A 20471-nucleotide genomic window follows, 5' to 3' on the forward strand; every position below is an offset into this window, starting at 1 on the left:
TGGTGAAGATTTCAGCATAACTGTTGTTAACCTAATAAGGCTTAATCTCGTTATAATGACAAACCAAGACATCTAATTGGTATTTCAATATAAAAGTACAACGAAAGATGAATAAATGGAAAGCCACGAAGAACATAAGTAAATCACAAATGGCTATTGAAGATAAGCTTGGATGAAGATCAAGCTTAAGTATATGAAGACTTAGTTAGCCTCATGTGTATTGTAAAATAGGTCTCATGTAAGTACTTTTCAATTGATGTTTGTTATGAAAATCATTTTTGGAATCAAAAAATATAAAAAATATTGAATTTCAGGATGTTTGGGCGCTTGAGGCTAATGCTCGGTCGACCGAATGCATGAGTCTAAACAAACTGGTCTAGCATCAGAGAGTTCGGGCGACCAAACCTCAGGTTCAGTTGACCAAATGACTACTGTCATTATTAAAGTTCCAGACAATATTGGTTCGGGCGACCGAACGTAGACTTCAGTCAACTGAATAGCTACTGCCTGTTTTAAAATTCTAAGTTAATTGGTTCGGGCGACCAAACTGCCAGTTCAGTCGACCGAAGCGCGCAATAAGTTTCGCGAACGGCCGAAAATCTTTCTAATTTTCAAATATAATGTTACCAAAACTTGCACAAATGGCCATAATTCAAACCTAGCTATATATAGCCAACCCTAATCGTGTTAGGGCAACTAGAACACATTGATTTACATTGAAAAATCCTGCTGTGCGCCGTTCTTTCTGAAACTGATTTTCTGAGTTTATTCTTTCAAAGTTCAAAGATTTCAAACCCAGAAAACTGAACAAATCTCTTTGAGCTTCTTAGCAAATATCTTATGAGAGTATCGTAGTGCTTATTGTGTACGAATTCACTCTAGTTGGAGATTTATCTTTGTACAAATCCATTCTTATTTGTTTGTGAAAAAATGATGGCTCTATGATTGAATCATTGACAAGCAGAAGGATTGTTTTCACTTGAGAGGCTTCTCCAACTACTAAAGGAGAGAGGTATCTCCACCTACTGAAGGAGGGATTAGTGAATCCTCATAGCAGGTAACTTGAGGCAAAGAAGTAGGCACGGTTGCCGAACCTTGTAAAAAATTGGGTGTCACTCTTTCCCTTGTCTCTTTTATTTTCTAAGCATATTTATCTTGGAATATATCTGTTATGAATGATTTACTTTGATTTGTGAATGTTGTGATTGTAGTGAATACTCTTATTGATCAAACTCTGCTGTAGTTACGAATATAAGTATTGTGATTTATCTACTGGGAATTTTATTGTGTTTGTTCATTATTCATTCAAGTTATTGCATGAATTATTTTGCGGTCAAGCATACTTTTGTTAATATTGATCTGCTGCAAGCATTGTCAATAGTGTGTAGTTGATTACATATTGAAATCTTAGTTTAGGCTCTTTCATATTTAGGAATTAGGAATATCGATATTGGTATAGTTGTTTGCTGAAAATACTTCTGTGGTTATTAAAAAATTTAGATCAGTTTTCGCATTAAATTTTAAAAATACCCAATTCACCCCACTCTTGGGATTACACCTCGACTTTCAACCGTTGCCTTACAACCTTATTTTTCATTAAAGCAAATAAGGAGCACCCTCACTAATGCCATGCATGTTCTTCATATCATCACACCAGGCACACTGGTATGCGCATATTCATTTGGAACATCAACCAATAAAAGTTTATTGCCATTCCCTCAATTGCCTGCAGGAGAAAGTAAACAAAATTCAGAGTAAATTTCAATACCTTATCAGTCTCAATTAGGCGAGAAGCCCTTGACAAGAACCTAAAAATTCTGTAAGCATCTCTCCCATATCTTTTCAAGACAATGGATTCCACCTGCCACACAGGAACATTAAGTAAGACTTTAGCATTATGAAATGAAAGCATCTTGAACTTTCCCATTAAAAGAAACCTCGGCATTCTGAGCTACGTGAATAATTTTCTTCAAATCTGTTGAACATACAGAAATGCATATTAATTGATAGCATAAGGCAAATCAAAGATCAAATTTATGGTTATAGAGAAGCTGTACTTCTATAATTCACTGCAAGCAAGACCCCCCCCCCCCCCCGGGAATTGGTGGGGAGTGAGGGTGATAGGGTTGTAAACCCAGTCGAAGAGAAGAAATTTACAGGGAATAGCATCAATAAAATCAACAACAGCGTACCAATGCTACGTAAATCATCTGTCCCCCTTCCACCTGGATGACCATCTATTTCGCCAAGACAAGCATCAACATGGCCCATGGTCATACTACGTCCAGCTTCGCTTTTCATCACTTCTTCAAAAATATTATCCAATGACAAAGGAACTACAAATTGTATAATTGTTAGTAAAATCAAAAACAAGTAATTAAGATGATCAAAATGGAAAAGGAAAATAATGCATGGGTAGTACTTTTTCAGCTTGGAATCAAATCGGGGTATCTTATCCTGAGGTATTCTGGTGGTCTGTGATCTGGTTTAAATCTAATATTCCACGGCATGAGTTTATTTGCTGGTTAGCCATAAAGAATAGACTTGGTACTTTAGACAGAGACTCTGGTTGGGGCAAAACTATAAGGAGAATTTGTCCACTAAGCAATCATGGGGGTGAGAGTAGAGATCATCTTTTCTTTGAATGTTCCCTTTCAAAAGAATTCTATTCTGAGATCTTTATTTCTTTTCACTGCAACAAACTCTTTGCAAATTGGGAAGGGGTGTTGCAGTGGTTTTCTAATCTGGCGAAAGGAAGGAATGCTGTCAAAGCAAAACTAATCTGGCGTGCTCTTGTCTATCATATATAGGACCAGCTGCTTATTCAAGAATGATACAATTACACCTAATGCTACTATTCAGAAGGTTTGTTTTGAAGTCCCCAGAAGATGCTATGGTACCAAGATTGTTGGATAGTTGTTCTGATCTAGCAGGTTAGTTTTTGTTCTGTTGGTTGTTTGCCTGAGGGTTTGCCCCTTTGAACTCTTCATATTACTCCTGTTAAGCTAATATATTCTTCTCACATTCTTCTAAAAATAAAAAAAGAAAACAATGCAGAGTAGAAAAGGTATTATGAGACCATTTCCATCTAGTGATTTTCATTGCCGAGTACAAAAAGCTTCTCTTTCTATTTAGTGATTTCTCACATGGATTTTTGCAATTTATTCATTTTGTTTGCCAGAAAATGAACATTCTGGCAAACAAAAGGGAGAAATGCTCTCCTCTCCTCTCCTCTCTCTCTCTCTCTCTCTCTCTCTCTCTAGGAAGAGGCTCCCAGATCAAGGCTCCTAGATCGAGCTGAGGATGCATACAATAGGTGAGGGTGTATCTCTTTAATAGGTGGGCGAGGTCATCTTCAGGGGCTACAAGGACTGCAAAGTGGTCTTCCAATGGGTTGTCCACAATTTTTGGAAGGTTGTTTAAGTGTTTTCAAAGCACTTGTATTGGTGTGGGTACTAGATGGCAATTCGAACAAGGGGTGTAAGTTAGTCAAGCCTACTCGTGAGCTACTCGGACTCAACTCGTCCTCTAACTCAATTCAACACAAGTTTGAGCAACTCATATCTTAATGAGTTGAGTTCAAGCTCTATAACACTACTCACGAGTCAAATCAAGCCTAATCAAGATTTTTAATTTTATTATTTTGATATTATATAAGTCATATAATATATGTTTTTATGCATATATTTAATATTATATATACACTATATATATTTATGCATGAATTTAATATTAATTTCTAATCAAATCAAACTTAATCAAGTCAACCTTGAGTAAGAACTTGTAGCCAAGGTTTGAGTTTTAAACAATTTTGAGATCAATGAGTTCAAGTCGAGTTTCGTGCTGAACATTTTCGAGTCGAGCTGAGTTTGACAATACATTATGTTGACTTCACTCAACTTAGATATACACCCCTAATTTGAACAACGAAGGTGGGCAAATTTTTGGAGTTAGGGCTAGGTTTGAAAAGAAATAGGTTTTCGGTGTTTGTTACTAGTGGGTCAAAAGGAGATCGGTTGCAACAATTTGTGAAAGAATTTTGTGCATTGGCTAGGGTTTTCCTTCCTGATGCTGGTTGTACAGGCAAAGGAGTCCAGCAAGGTATTCGTTCTTGGAGCCAGGTAATGATGGCAAAGAAGAATCAGATCAGTCCACATTGTGGTGGTGAGATGCAAGCAAAGAAAATTGGGCATCATTTAAGCTAGTAGTCTTTGTCCAGAAGCTACATTACCGCATCTGAAGCTGCTAGAATTTCAGTAGGAGCTACATGGGTGACAGAGGTGGCTAAGGTTTCTCTTGGGGTTGAGAGTGCAATGATGATTCGAAAGGAGTGGGCCTGGGTGATTGATGATTGCTCGGGACCTGGGCCATTATTGGAAAGGAAAGGAGGCTTTTCTATATCTCAGATGGACCAGTTTAATGAACAGACCTAGAACCAGAATGCTAGTGGTTCAGACCTGGGCTAGTTATTGGGAAGACAGGCTAGGCCGCTAGATCATTTAATTCTCAGCCGTTGGGCCACTTAATGGAACAGGCCAAAAGGCAAATGATACTATTAGAGCCCAGGACGCTTTTGAAACAGCCCAAGGTTCTGACAGCACTTTCAGTAAGGACCAGGGGATTTCTATTGTGGGGATTCAAATAAAGGAGAGGTGCTGAAGGGCTCATATTGCTTTGGTTCTGGTCAAAGACAGTGTAACGAGCGGAAGACCCAGTGCAGTTCTCACAATGGATCTAATGGTAGGAAGGCATCTTTTTCAAATAAAAGAGAAGGTAATATTAGGCAAGGGTCTTTTCTGCACAGGGGAAAAGAGACCAAGGGGTGCTGATGGCAATAGTGGGCTGTTTGGGTGTGATAAATCTTCTCCTCATGGGATGTCAAAAGAGCTTTCTGGCATCAATGTTAATCGTGAAAGGACTCGGATGGAGTAGGAGTTTCTGCCTGTTGGAGGTCAGGATAAGGAGCAAATCAACCATGTTTTGCATTCAGAGGTGGTGCATAGATTCAGAGATATCAAGGATGACAGGGCACAATAAGGTTGAGGATATGAAGGTGTAAAAGCGTCATCCAGTCTAAGAAGCACATAAGCCAAGTCTTAGAAAGAGACTCACAGGGAATTTTTATGCCAAGGAATCTCAGAATTATTCTAATCCAGGCTCAGAGAAGAATAATGAAGTCATATTAAGAAGGAAAAGAAATGGGGAGATTTTTCAGGAAACAACATCTGTGACAGTGGTTTATTGTTGGATGAGTTCCACAAACTTTGGTAATATTTCCGACTCTTTTGAAGAACTTGGGGATATTTCTCATGTGCCTCCTATGCTTGAAAGGTTGGACCCTTGGAGGATGTATGAATTTGTAAGGATGGGGTTTGGGTAAAAGACTTGGCAGTGATCAATAGGTACAGAAATTAACCCGCTCCTGTGGAGAGGGCTAGTGCATAGGATATCAAAGCTCAAAATTTGTTTGATAAGATGGGACTTTAGCTGGCTGAACCTGGAGGGAAACAAAGTTCGCATTGATGGTGCTAAAACTAGAACAAAGAAAGGACGGCATGAATTAGCAATTACATAGTTCTGTCTACTAAGGAGATGCTTTCTTAATCAGAGCCTGTTAGGTTTTGTTTTGTTCTCTTTCTTTTTGTTTTCCATTCTTTTTCTTCTTGCTTCCAGGATCTCGTCTTCTCTTAGGATGCATTTTCTCCTCTTCCTCTGTAAATTTCTCCTGCTAAAAAAAATCAAATTTTTTTAAAAAAAATTCATTGAACGTTCTAGCATATTTCTCTTCAATATTCTGCACCAAATAGTTGTGAAAGCCGTACAACTCCAACATGCTTTCTCCTCTTCCTTTCCGAAACTCCTAAAGAAGATAAAGGCTCTCCAAATACTAAGGACAAAGCCAACACTCACTAAAAACGCCAAATAGATTATTCCACATAGTCCATGGAAAAGAAAAATGTAAGAGAAAACGTTAACAAGTCTACCCACTACAATAGCAAAGAGCAGAAATCTGAACAGTGCCTTATTTTGGCCTTCTCCTCTTAAGCACAAAGTTGGTATTGATCTTATTCAAAATTATTTTCCAAGTGACAGCCTTTATTTTCAGTGAACCTTATTTTTCCAAATCTGCATGAGGAAAAGAATAGCACAAGGATTTGCAAGAAAAGTTCCCACAAACATTCAAATCCCTACTTCTTTTATCCTTCCAAAATGATCAACCAAAAGAAGAAAGTACATTTAACAAAAGAACAGATCATTTGTCTCCCTCTCATTCAAATTCCTCACAAAATAGAAATTCCACGACTCCACACTTCCAGAGTTCAAGTTAAGAAGAAATCAGAGAATGAAGCATCATACAGGCTAGACAACTGAAAAAAGATAGGTAAAGCTTGAGTTGAAGGAGCATCCCCAGCCCTATGATCCTCCTAAAAGCAGATCATTCCAACACAATGGCTTGGGCATCGTAGCAGCATGGCTTGCTTAAATCGATCAAACTAAAGGGAAGCCCTCATCATTTAGTCAATCTGGTAAAAGGTTCATAAATAACCAACTCATTGATTCAACACTTCCTCTCATTTTTTATACAGAAATCAGTAACCATAAATTGTACTGAGCAACACCAAATAAAAAACACTTTCAAGTTCGTGAATATTACGCTAGCCGCATAAGTAACATAGAATAAAAGAAATTCAAAGCAATTAATTAATAGTATTAGATGTAGGGCACCTGTTCTTTCTGTTTTTACTTTTGTCTCTGCACTTCTGGTTGCCTCCAGGATAGCAGTTAAAATAGTTGCAGCTGCATCACCCGTCTGTATCCTCACATTTTCAATGCACGCCTGAAGAATTATAGAACACACCGCATATTTCACTCAATTAAAAAAAAAAACATTGCAGAAAGCTAATTAAGAAACGAGAGAAAACATTTAAAGCTTTATCCCACACAAAATTAGTTCACTCATCACCATAAATGATATCAGATTGAAACCACCGCTTAGTGTCAAGAAAGTAGAAAGTAATTTATAAGTGAGAAAAATAAGTTTGTACAGCTTTGAATAATGTGAATCAAAATAGTAGTCATGCATATTAAATCCACAAATTGGAGAACATCTAAACTTTCCAGCACAATACAAACAAATGTATCTAGAAAGCAGCAACAAGACTTGACAAATTTTTATAAAAAAAAAAATTAAATAGAACAAGAGATGCCACTGTGCGACCAAAATGAAACTGATCACATGCGGACAGGACAGGTACATCTAAAGAGAGCTAGCACAAACAACTAGAGAAGGTGACCAATATTAAGGCTCCAAATTGAACATGATAACCAACAAAGTAAATTTTATCATGATTTTGTCCTTCAGAATCATGCTTTATTTAGTTTTGAAATATATTGAGATTAAACCCAGAAGAGTTTTTCCCACCAGTAGAAATATCTATACTGATTACTGACAGTCTAACATGTCTCCCAAATACAATATCCACCAATCTACTCTTATTGGCTGAACACTCATGCCTACTACAACACCACAAATGCTTCAAGTCTCACTATATGGGATTGGTCATATGAATCCTTGTTTCCATTCTACTCGATCCACGCAATATCTTCCAAAAGTTGAAGGGCGACCAAATATTATGTCACTACAATTCAATTTTCGCTACATCTACCCGTCCCCCTTATGCTACCCCAAACAAAGCAGTCCACCTCATAACTCAACCAGATTGCTCTTGCTATTTATTCTACAATGTAAATGCCTAGATGGTCTTAAATTTGTTTTGCTCATTTCATGCTTTATCATTTGGAGTTCTATGACTCATCCATATTAAAATTTTGCAATTAGTTTTTGTCTATGTTGTTTCTTAGTTGCCCAAAATTCTAATCTATAAAAACCATGGTTATATATTTGTCCTTGGCAACTTTCCTTCCTATTTTAGATGTGTTTGGCAATCACATAGCATGCAAATGCGCTATTCCATTTTTTTTTAGACAAAGAAGAAATATTATAAAGAAAAAAAAGACAAGAATAATTCTAGAGTTCTGCGACAACCAAATGCACCAAACCACAGCAAAAATAGCACATCCCAAGAGTCTTCCCCTCCTTTCCACACCCCGAGCCCTCAAAAGTTCTAAAACAAAACCTGTCCATTCTCCAAAGAAGGACACGCATCATGCTCCCTAAGAGCATCAAAAGACCTGCTCTAAATATGTCACAATAAGGAACACTGCTAAAATATATGTGCAATCGACTCACCACATAGAGGCAAAGAACACACACATACAAAAACATGCTCTGTAGGGTCTTCTAACCAAAACACTGATGCAAATCATGATATTAATCCTATCAAGGACTATGGACCAGACAGATTCCCTGATTTTGGAAGGAGTCTTAGCTTTCCCAATAAGTGAGGGCAAAGAGAACCAAGAGTCATTGGGATCACGGTTAAGAAAATCAAAAAAAGATTTATAGAAAAATTCCCATGAAGCATCCAGAGTCCAAAACCTACTATCTTATTTGGGAGAACAAAAAGAATCAAGCACCCCTCACAACCTCACAAGATTAGTTTTTCTCTCTCATTCAAATTCCTCTAGAAGGAAAAGTTTAAAGAGGCACACAAACAAGAATCTAGAAATGGGAGCAATATGACAACATGAAAAGCAATAGAGATAGGGACAAGCATATAGAACAGAGCATCCTCAATCCATTGCTACATGCAAAAACAAACTCTCTCCCCAATGCCTATGCAAAACAAGGGACAAAAAAAGGATTTTTATGATTTGAGGAGCCAAAATAAAGGATAAATAAAAAAATAAAATTTAATATTCATATTTACAGTAATAAATGCAAAGAAAGATATAATTGAAGGGAATCATGGAAATTAAGAATATTCTTCTATTACTTATTGAATTTCTTCCAATAGTTTGTAAACAGATGGAGCGAATTCATTATATCAGAGAAGAAATACCAATGGAAGAAAATAAAATAGTTTCAAAAAAAATAAAAATATTAAACTGACAAGGAAAAAACTTATTACAAATGTACTACCTGCTTGCTGCTTTCAAATCTGTTTTCATATCATCACTAGTTTACTGTATTCTAATATCTATACCTATAGAAAGGGAAGTTTCACTATGGTGCCATTTTATTTTCAAAATAACCCCACATAAATATCAATTAAATAATAAAATGAATATTATACAAACAAACTAACAACTATTGAATCCCTTTTTTAACATCTTAAAATATCACTACACAACTTCTAAATTTCAATAAAAAAAATTAACTATTTTTTTCCAATATTCCATGGAAGGATAGACAATGGATGATAGAGACGTAGAAAAAAGAATTCAATTACATTAAAAAAATAGAAAAAATAAAAATATTAAATTAATGAATTTTATAAAAATAAATAAACAATGAGAATAGAAGCATTTTCAAGCAAAATAATGTGAAACAAAAAAGGAAAAGCGTCACAAAAACACTGCTCTCCTACCCAGGTATCCTCCAAAAAATAGATTCAAGAACAATTTCCCACTTTGTACCAAATAGAGGACAGAAAAAAAGGCGAAATCAGCAAGGTAAATTTGCACAGGTTCTCACAAGAAACTCTATTTCCAATATTAGCATCCCATCCATTTGCATGCAAACCATATTTACTTTTGAAAACCTTATGCCAAAGAGAGTTAATTTCCAAAGAAATCATAACCACTTACCCACAACAGCAATGTTTTTAGAGACCAGACTCCCGAGACCCAAGCCCCCCCTCGGCCCAAGCCCCCCCTCGGCCCTAGACCTACAGATAACCTCCCAGCTCCCTAGATGATCCCTATTTTCCCCCCACTCCCTCACAATCCCTTTCAATCTAGCTGCTAGCCCAATAAGGACCTTAAACACAAGCAAGAAAATAAAGAGGAATAGAAGAAAGACAAGCCTGAATTGAAGTATTATGACCCCCAAAAGAAAAGAGGGGGAAATTTTGACCTCAACCATGTAAATTCTTACAGGCCTTTGCAATAGCTGGATCCAAAACTGCACAGAATGCAGATTGCCACCTAAGAGCACACCTAGATAAGTCAAAGGCTGCTGTTGAACACCGCAACTAGCAAGAGTAGCAAATCTAGAAACCACCTCATGATTTAGATATTAAGCACCTAAATCACGCAAACAAATTGAGCTAAAAGGACCTCCCATCTGACACTTCAGTGTCGTGCAAATGCAACCCAATCACACCATCACTCCTCACTGAAAGGCGATGAAATAGACCCCTACCCACCGCTCTATCAGCCATCTCAGAACATCAGCAACAAAATAAAGAGAAAAAAAAGATTATGTATCTGCTAGACTCACTCCTCTAGAAGCCTAAAACAATGCCCTGGTAATAATGGAAAAGGAAGCTGAAGAAAGACAGTCCATTATCCAACCTCTACATCTCAACCCAAAAACCCTCAAACTCTCACAGTCTATCCAGGAAAAGCAAATTCAACCTATCATAAGCCTTCTCAAAATCTAACTTTACCACAAGATCTTTCTTTTTACTCAGCCAAACATCCTCAACGGCTTCATTTGCTACAAGAATGGCATCCGAAATATGTCTCCCACCAACAGACACAGGCTGAAAACTAGATATAATATCAGCTACAACTCCCTTAATCTACCACCAAAACCTCAGCAATAATCTTATAGACGCCCATGTTCAAACTAATAGGTCTAAAATCATTCACCCAAATGAAACAATATTTTTTGGGATCTGAAGTGATGAAAGTGGAATTCATGTTATCAGGAATTACCACATTACCATGAAATCCCTAAAAAACTCTCAACAAGTCATACTTGACCACATCCCAACAACATCGAATGACAACCATATTAAAGCCATTAGTTCCTCAAGCTTACTCCCCCATCCAACCCCTCCCCCCCCCCCCCCCCCCCCCCTCCTTCCTTCTCTCTCAAAAAGGCAAAAGAAAGGAAAGAAAAAATCAGGCATGGTAGAACTCAAAAATTAAAACATTCAAAGCTCATGGGTCTAGGATTTAGTTATTATACCAAGGGATTCACACATTGTATTCAAGATACTACAACGCAACCAAAAGAAGGATAAAATGTAAAGCATCAAAGTCCAAATTTTCTTTCACCAAAAGAGTCAATTTTATTTCTTGTTTGAAAGGGCTGCTTGAATGCGCACTTCTGCAGCATTAAATGATACTTCATGGATGATAAAAGTACAAAAACAAAGTTATTATTTCAATGTAAATATATCATGCACCCCATAACCTTTTCGAGTCTCTGATTTTTTCACCCACACTTTTCAGGCTATGTTTGTTTCCATCAGAATCAATTCATCACAGATGAAAAAATAAAATTAAAATAACAGCCACATCGTCATCTAAAATTTCCCTCAGTTTCCATATTTTAATAGTCAAATTTCCTTCAATCAAATCCAAATTCAATGGCATTGTATCTATAAATAGAAATGGTGAACACAGACTCAAACTAATAACCAAAATTCTTAAAACTGCGCATGGATCACTAAAAGATTAGTGCTATTAAATACATAGCTAGGGCTCATCCAATTGCTAAGTGTCACGGACCGCCTTTTCCACACCGTTGTGAAGGCCCGTGCGGCGCTAGCTAAAGCACTCTTGCTTAACTAGCCAGGCTATTGTTTACCAACATTCATCCACGAAGCACTTCATTAACATTCAATCAGATAGCAGCGGAAATAATAATCAATTCATGAAAGCCGTGGCAACCAAGCAGTAAATATTGAAGCAAACGTAATTCATTAACAAATCCTCCGTTGACATGTTGTACTTAGCGAGGGAGGCAAGTAGGCTAAGCACGTTGACAATTGCTAGTGAGTTTTACAATGATTGATGAACACTCACCCTCCCCTAAAGAGCTTTCTGGGCCATTCTCACTCTGGCACTAGGAAACATCAAAGTGACCGAGGAGTCATACTGCCTTATTTGGCTTACAATGAAATAAATACTGGAAAATAACCCTACACTAGTATTTACATGATGGAAACCCATCCCAAACACACGAGATAAGCGGTCACAGGCAAGCATAATGCCCTGAACAAGCTTAGCTCGTGACATTCTCCCCCACTTATGCGGTCGACGTCCCCGTTTGACGCTAGGTACACTTCAACTTCGTCTACGAACGGTTGCATGTCTTCCGCCGAAACCCAGCTAATTTCTTCGTCACCAAGGCCTTTCCACTTTACTAAGAATTCCTGCCGCTTCTTCCTTAAGGATTTGAACTCTCTGTCTGTAAGGATTTCTTCAACTTCACGTCTGTCAGGTTGCCCTGTACTCACTTCTGCTCTGGCTGACTGATTTCTGCTTAGATCGTCGGTGTCAGCGTTGTACGGCTTGAGGCAGCTGACGTGAAACACAGGATGCACTTTCATCCAAGTCGGAGGGTCGATTTTGTAGGAGACCTTCCCGACTTTGGCCAAGATGGGGATTGGTCCTTCATATTTGCGAAGTAGTCTCCTATCTCGTCCTCGTAGTGACCTGACTTGTTCAGGATTGAGCTTAACAAGCACCAAGTCACCTACGTTGAAGTGCTGCGGTCTTCTCCCCTGATCTGCCCACTTCTTCATCCGCTTAGTAGCTTTCTCGAGGTAGGCTCGGGCAATCTCAGCATTTCGTTTCCATTCTTTGGTAAAGACGTACGCCCTGGGACTCTTTCCTCTGTACGGCTCATCCACTGTGTGAGGTAACAGCGGCTGCTGGCCTGTAACAAGCTCAAAAGGACTCTTGTTGGTTGTGGAGCACTTTTGGGCATTGAAACAGAACTGAGCCACATCGAGTAGCTGCACCCAATTCTTCTGGTTGGCATTGACAAAGTGGCGCAAGTACTCTTCAAGTAGCCCATTGAATCTCTCCGTCTGTCCATTTGTCTGTGAGTGATAACTCGAAGAGATTTCTAATTGTGAACCGAGGATTCTAAAAAGTTCTGTCCAGAAGTTGCCAGTGAATCTTGAGTCTCGGTCACTAACAATGTCGTGGGGAACACCCCAATATTTCACAATGTTCTTAAAAAATAACTGTGCTGTCTCCTCTGCCGAACAGTACTTCGGTGCGGCTATAAATGTACCATACTTCGAAAACCTGTCTATAATAACAAGTATAGACCCTGCGTCTCCCACTCTGGGCAGGTTGGTGATGAAGTCCAATGAGGCACTTTCCCACGGTTTGGACGGTACTGGTAAGGGCTCCAACAGCCCAGCCGTTTTACTCCGCTCAACCTTGTCTTGTTGGCAAGTGAGACAAGTTCGGGTATAATCAACCACATCATCAAGCATGTGCGGCCAATAGTACCCCCGCTTTAGTAAGGCCAAAGTGCGCTGCCATCCTGGATGTCCGGCCCACATGGTATCATGACATTCCTTCAGCAATGTCTTTCTCAGATCACCTGCTCATGGCACAAAGAGCCGGTTACCATGGGTTATCAGCAATCCATCTTCCATCCAAAACTGTCGTGCCTTCCCTTCTTCGGTAAGTTTCATTAAGTTCTGCGCAACTGGATCTTTGGCTAAGTTCTCTTTGATGCGCTCCCGCATCGTTGTGGTAACAGTGCTTGAAGTCAGATGTGTTACCATTTGTAAGGCCGCCAGTTCGGCCTTTCTACTCAGTGCATCCGCAACTTGGTTCAATCGCCCCGCCTTGTGCTCAAATGAGAAATCAAATTCTGCCAAGAATTCTTGCCATCGGCCTTGCTTGGGTGTCAACTTTGGCTGTGTGAAGAAATGGCTAACACCTAAATTATCTGTTTTCACCACAAACCTTGCCCCAAGTAAGTAATGCCTCCACACACGGAGACAATGTATCACCGCTAACATCTCCTTCTCTTGAGTTGTGTACTTCCGCTCCGCTTCACTAAGCTTACGGCTTTCGTACGCAACAGGGTGTCCCTCCTGTACCAAGACTCCTCCAAGGGCGAAGTCTGATGCATCTGTCTGTACCTCGAAGGGTTTCATGACATCCGGAAGAGCCAGAACCGGATCTCTCATCATGGCATCCTTCAAGTCATCAAAGGCTCCCTGGCACTCCTCTGTCCAGTTCCACCCATGACCCTTCTTTAGTAGTTCTGTCATAGGGGCCGTTCTCCGTGAATACCCCTCTACGAACTTCCTGTAGTAGTTGGCAAGGCCAAGAAAGGAACGCAACTCTTTCACTGTCGTTGGGATCTTCCATTCTTGAATTGCCCTTACCTTCTCCATATCCATTCTGATATGACCTTGGTCAATCACATAACCAAGGAATTTTATGCTTTTCTGAGCGAAAGAGCACTTCTCCTTCTTCACATATAGACTGTTTCCCTTCAGCCTATCGAACACCTTCCGCAGATGCTCTTTATGTTCCTCCAGAGTGGAACTGTAGACAACGATATCATCCAAGTACACCACGACAAACTTGTCAAGGTATTCACGGAAAACCTGGTTCATCAAGGTGCAGAATGTTGCGGGTGCATTCGTTTACCTGAACGGCATCACCAAGAATTCATATGCCCCATACCGTGTCACACAAGTAGTCTTCGGCTCATCCCCATCAGCAATTCTCACCTGATAGTAACCTAACCTCAAGTCAAGTTTAGTGAAGTACTTGGCATGACTCAACTGATCCAATAAATCAGAAATCAACGGAATCGGATACTTGTTGCGCACTATCACCTTGTTGAGCACGCGGTAGTCTACACACATCCACAGGCTCCCATCGTGTTTCTTCTGAAATAGCACCGGTGCTCCAAATGGTGCTTTGGAAGGGCGAACATATCCCGCTTCCAATAATTCATCAAGTTGCTTCCTCAATTCTGCCAACTCTGGAGGCGCCATCCGATATGGCCCTTTTGCAGGTGGTTTCACCCCTGGAAACAACTCAATCTCATGCTCCACACCCCGTAGTGGAGGTAATTCGTGAGGTAACTTATCTGGCATCACCTCCTGGTACTCATCCAACACCGCTTGGATAGTTGTAGGCACCAGCTCTTTGCCTACTTCTTTATCTACCACCACCGTGGCTAGATATGTCTGCTCTCCCTTCCTCAGACCTTTCTTGAGTTGCATGGCTGAAAGGAACTTCCCATCGTCTCCTTTCGTTGCAATAGCTTGCACCATGCACGGGTGATCTCCCATCAGGCATAGGGAACCAGCCGAAGGCATCATCACTGCCTTCGTTCCCCTTAGGAACTCCATTCCCAGAATGACTGGAAAGTCATCCAATGGCACTGCTGTAAAATTCACATGACCTTCCCACTGCCCAAGCTTCACTGTAACTTGCTTGGCTACTCCCAGAGTAGGCTGGGCTACAGAATTAACTGCTTTCATGCGTCCTGTATCCTTCTCTAAGGATAAGTTGAGTCTCCAAGCTTCTGGTTGCGAAACAAAGTTATGGGTAGCCCCAGTATCCACCATAGCGCGAGTGCTCTTCCCATTGATTCTCAAGTCCACAAACATTAGCCCTCTGGCTCGTGTAACCTTTGGTACTTTCGCCTGCTTTTCCAATGCGCTCACCTGCCGCATTGCACCCATCCTCGGGGTCTCATCTTCTTCCCCATCATCTTCCCCTGCCTGTTCGGCAATGGAAGCCTGTAAAGCATTAAGTGATGCCTTGTGAGGGCACTCAAAGACACTATGAGGACCTCGACACAAGAAACACTCAAGTTTACCCTTTCCCTTGGGTGTGTTGAACTCTCGAGACGACGAAGCTTCCTTTGAGGTTGATGCTTTATAGTCGGCTCCCCCATTCTTGGGTTTGCCTTTCTTGAAAGACTTTCCATTATTTCCCTCTCCGCCAGATCCTTTGGACGAAGTGGTTTTCTCCCCAGCATAGTCAGTCAAGCGTTCTGCAGCAGCTTGTGCGGTAAGCAAGTCTTGAACTCTTTGTCTATGAAGTTCAGTCCTTGCCCACGGTTTCATCCCCTCAAGAAAATAGAACAACTTGTCCTTCTCCGACATATCCCGAATATCCAACATTAAAGCAGAGAATTGTTTCACATATTCGCTGATCGACCCCGTATGCTTGAGATCTCTCAGGAAAAAATTGGGCCTTGAGCTCTCTCTTCAAGTCTGCCCAACTATCGATTACACAGTTTCCATTCTCAATGTCATAGTACTTAGCACGCCACCATAGTTTGGCGTCACCCACCAAGTACATGGTTGCAGTCTCCACTTTCACCTGTTCTGAGGGCATCCTCACAGCGCGGAAATACTGTTCCATATCAAACAAGAAGTTCTCTAACTCCTTAGCATCACAGGCACCCCCATACGTCCTGGGTTCTGGCATCTTGGTCTTGCTGACTCCTGGAGTGTTGGAGTTCCCCATAGCAAGAACCATCAGATTCACCTTTGCATCCAGATCAGCCATCCGGGCCTGCAAAGTTTCCACAGTGTGGTGCAAGTCCTCTGACATTTCACTTGTCAAACTTGCTTGATGTTGCTGTGATCCCATCACCTCATCAACCAGTCCCCTCAGTTGGGCCATCTCATTGGCCATATTGTTGGTTGTCTCTTCAACCTGTGCTTCCAGTGCACCAAGTCTCTCAGCAGTGTTTGGTGCCATGGTCAATTACCAAAGCTTCCAAAATCCCACAACGAAGGTAACTGAATTCTCGTAGTAACTGAGCCTTGGCTCTGATACCAAATTTCACGGACCGCCTTTTCCACACCGTTGTGAAGGCCCGTGCGGCGCTAGCTAAAGCACTCTTGCTTAACTAGCCAGGCTATTGTTTACCAACATTCATCCACGAAGCACTTTCATTAACATTCAATCAGATAGCAGCGGAAATAATAATCAATTCATGAAAGCCGTGGCAACCAAGCAGTAAATATTGAAGCAAACGTAATTCATTAACAAATCCTCCGTTGACATGTTGTACTTAGCGAGGGAGGCAAGTAGGCTAAGCACGTTGACAATTGCTAGTGAGTTTTACAATGATTGATGAACACTCACCCTCCCCTAAAGAGCTTTCTGGGCCATTCTCACTCTGGCACTAGGAAACATCAAAGTGACCGAGGAGTCATACTGCCTTATTTGGCTTACAATGAAATAAATACTGGAAAATAACCCTACACCAGTATTTACATGATGGAAACCCATCCCAAACACACGAGATAAGCGGTCACAGGCAAGCATAATGCCCTGAACAAGCTTAGCTCGTGACACTAAGGCATGAAGCCCCATTTCTTTAAAACCCAAGGCAAGATGCATTAGTTGGTGCCCTTGAGGTTCAAGAAGCGCACTTGAAAATGGAGCTTTTGGTGATTAATTAATTGTCTTTTTCTTTCCAGGTATTCAAAGAAGAAAAAATAAATAGAATTATACATGACATAATAAAAGACAAATATGGCTTTTCTTTCCTAGACAAAATCTTCCATCCGTTTTGGGTACCCAAAAATTACTACTATTACTCTTTTGTTGCCCTTTTCCTAGTATATGTTCGTCTTTTCAATTATTGTACACTTTTTAAAAATGCGATAAGGAGAAAACCAGCACTTTGCACCTTGCTCCTAGGCTAAAAAACCAAGGCACTAATAATACAAGGGAAAACCCATAGCCAAATTCATATTGATCAACCCTGACTGAAAAACCTTAAGTTTAGGTATCAGTAAGACTAATACTTGGGGCTTAAGCAAAAACCATATACACTTGTTTGAAAAAAAAATCTAAATATTTAGCAAACTTTTAAAAAATATGAAAAAATAAATAAAACTATAATCATGCCCGAATCCTATCAACTCAATCCCAAATGCCTCTAATATGAACCCTAAAGCTCCCTTAACATATTCATTGTTACGTAATTGCACCAGCTCTATTAAAACATTGTAAAAGATGGCACATAAAGCATTCATGTGTAAACCAATTTGCATTAAAGTCAAAAATATTCTCAAGTAGAAAAATAATATGCTCTCATTTGTTCAAACATAGTCAAAAAATACAAATACAAATCCAAAAAGATAAAAAATGAAACAAACCTTATGCCTAAGACGACGTACAAATTCCTCAAAGTTGGGCCGCCAAAGAATTTCTCTCTCACTTTCAGAGGCCTCTATGCCTCTATCAGACTCTAAAGCATTATGCTTGCGCTGTAACAAGTGAAAATTGCTTTAATAAGGTTGCAAAAAGATGTAAACCTGCAATTTAGAACATATCAAACCATGTAAATCAAAATAAATAAAATTTCGCTATAGTGACCTTCTCCCCAACCGTTATACCACCAGGGGAATTGTCCTCACTTTTTTCCGTATCATCAATTGCTGTATTTGTTATCAGTGAGAATCTCATTGCTTCCATAGGCACTGCAGCTGTTAAGGCACGGCGCTCTGTAGTATCGAATTCCTCAATAATCTGTAAGTGATAAACAAGAGATAGTGTTCTACAAAGCTCCAGGCATAAATTACAAACTCAAAATTCAGATTACAAAAAGGAATGTATCTGGCTAATATGCAGAGGGATTGGAAGGATATGGCCCATCAAATTTTCTATTTTTCATTTATTAATCACTTGTTCAGGAGGATTTCTTGTCCACAATTTTCTAATTCTCCTTTTTTTTTTCTCTTACTACTAAATTATGCTCTTGTTCGGAAAAAGCATCAACAGGTAAATCAGATTTTGATAATATCAAAAACTATAATCCTTCATTTAGAAACTACAGGTTGATAATTTGCATTATTGCTTGCTTGATCCGTCAATGCCGCAGGAAATATCCAAGCACATCCAATGTTAACCAGGAGTTAAATACAAAATAATCATCCTTGAAGATAAAAGACTAATTGACATATAAACAAACCAAACATTGTTATCGATAAAAATATAATCACGAGGCATTAAATATTATCAGCTATGAAAAATAATAGTAACCAAAAGTAACTTATCCTAATATATTTTACATATTTGTGCATTTCTCCAACTTTCAGACAATATTGACTCAAATAGTGCAAAATAGGGCAGGGGATTCATGCAGCCAACCCCACCTAGTAGGCCCAAAGGCTTGCTTGATGTCTCTGCAGTCGTATTTGAGCAATTATTTATTTATTTATTTTCATTATTTTATGGAAAAAAATTTATACACAACTCCCCATACACAAAGACACTGCTGTTCTGGAACGAGACCCCTAACCCACACAACCTTATCCCAGATTCCCAACAACCAGATGTAGAAAGACAGACACTTGCAAAATAGAAAATGCTTCTGACTATAGGATGGCCTCACATGATCAGAACCAACTTCTTCAGCTAACCACCTGTCCCACCCCTTATCTGGTCTAATCCCCTTCCACTAAAGTGATTATGCCCATTTAACCGTGTGACTAGTTACTGTAGTTGTTTAGTGAGAGTTATTGCATGAGTTAGTAAGGGTAATATGGCCATTGTAATATACTTGACATATATTATTAATATAGGGAGAGACTTATCATAGCGAGTAGATCTTCCAATATACCCTATTCTTCAACGTGGTGTCAAAGCATGATTATGATACCAAAACCTAATTGCCACAGCCACCATCAAACCGACGAAGCCCAAAACCCCAAATCCGCTGCATGTCCACCATCAGGAGAATTGCTAGCATCACCATAGGCCTGAAAACCAGCCAGCAGCTGCCAGAAACCACAGGATTCAGCAGAAACTCCCTGGACAACACTGCCACTTCCGGAACACAAAAAGCCCTTTAGACTTTGCAAAACCAACACATAGACACCCACAGACATTGTCGATCTGACAGCCACTGAAACCCCATCACTGGAGCTGCTCCCACATGCCCTCATGCTCTGGTTGAAGGCAGGCAGGGCTGACTCCATGAGCGGGTACGTGAAGCTTCTTAAAGGCATGTTTCTGCCTGAGTTGTTTCTGCACTGTTCAAAGCCCTCTATAGATAATATTGAGGTGATCTCATCTTTTTTGTTGCTCATGTGCGGCACTCTAGGACTGATTGTTTGGTACTACCCAAAGCTGTTTTTCAATGTTTATTGAGTTCACTGGGGGCATGAAACAGTGGTATTTGCTGTAGTTGAGATTCATTCAGCTGTTTATCTTGTCCATCGCATGTTTGTGGTTTGCTCTGGTTGTCAAAGGTTGTGCATGTTTCAATGGTGTCCATGAATCCTGAAGTATGTTGCTTGTGTATTTCTAGTTGTGTGTGTGTTGGGATGGAGTCCCCAAATTTCAAAAGTATGTTTCCCTCATTAGTCACAAGTTCAGTCGTTGGTGAACATCGTACTATTACTGTCTCATTGGAGGAGATTCAAGGCTCCTGCAGTATCAGGCATCCCAAGAAGCATCTCACATTGCATCTTTTGCTCAGAATGGTAATCCTGCCTACAACTTGCATGTCATCTAATCTCTCCCAATAGTCCTTAGGTTATTGATTATGCTGTCACTGACCATGTGACAAGTGTAACCAACTTCTATTTTGCCCGAAAGCATTCTAAAAATTTACCTTAAGTTACTCTTCCTGATGATGGTTCCAC

At 39.8% G+C, this 20471-nt stretch overlaps 1 protein-coding gene across 2 annotated transcripts in view; it reads right to left on the reverse strand.

The window, feature by feature from the left end:
- The window catches only part of LOC131146450 (uncharacterized), a 45786-nt gene that overhangs the window by 19390 nt on the left and 5925 nt on the right, over window positions 1-20471 (reverse strand). For both annotated transcript variants that reach the window (XM_058096072.1, XM_058096073.1), the window contains exons 6-11: window positions 18199-18351; window positions 17979-18089; window positions 6727-6838; window positions 2193-2336; window positions 1938-1975; window positions 1769-1861 (exon numbers count right to left, since the gene is read on the reverse strand). In XM_058096072.1, the coding sequence (XP_057952055.1) occupies window positions 1769-1861; window positions 1938-1975; window positions 2193-2336; window positions 6727-6838; window positions 17979-18089; window positions 18199-18351 (651 nt within the window). The remainder of the gene's footprint in view (window positions 1-1768; window positions 1862-1937; window positions 1976-2192; window positions 2337-6726; window positions 6839-17978; window positions 18090-18198; window positions 18352-20471) is intronic.

This window comes from Malania oleifera, chromosome 13 (genome assembly GCF_029873635.1).
Source record: "Malania oleifera isolate guangnan ecotype guangnan chromosome 13, ASM2987363v1, whole genome shotgun sequence".
In the NCBI taxonomy this organism is placed as follows: domain Eukaryota; kingdom Viridiplantae; phylum Streptophyta; class Magnoliopsida; order Santalales; family Ximeniaceae; genus Malania; species Malania oleifera.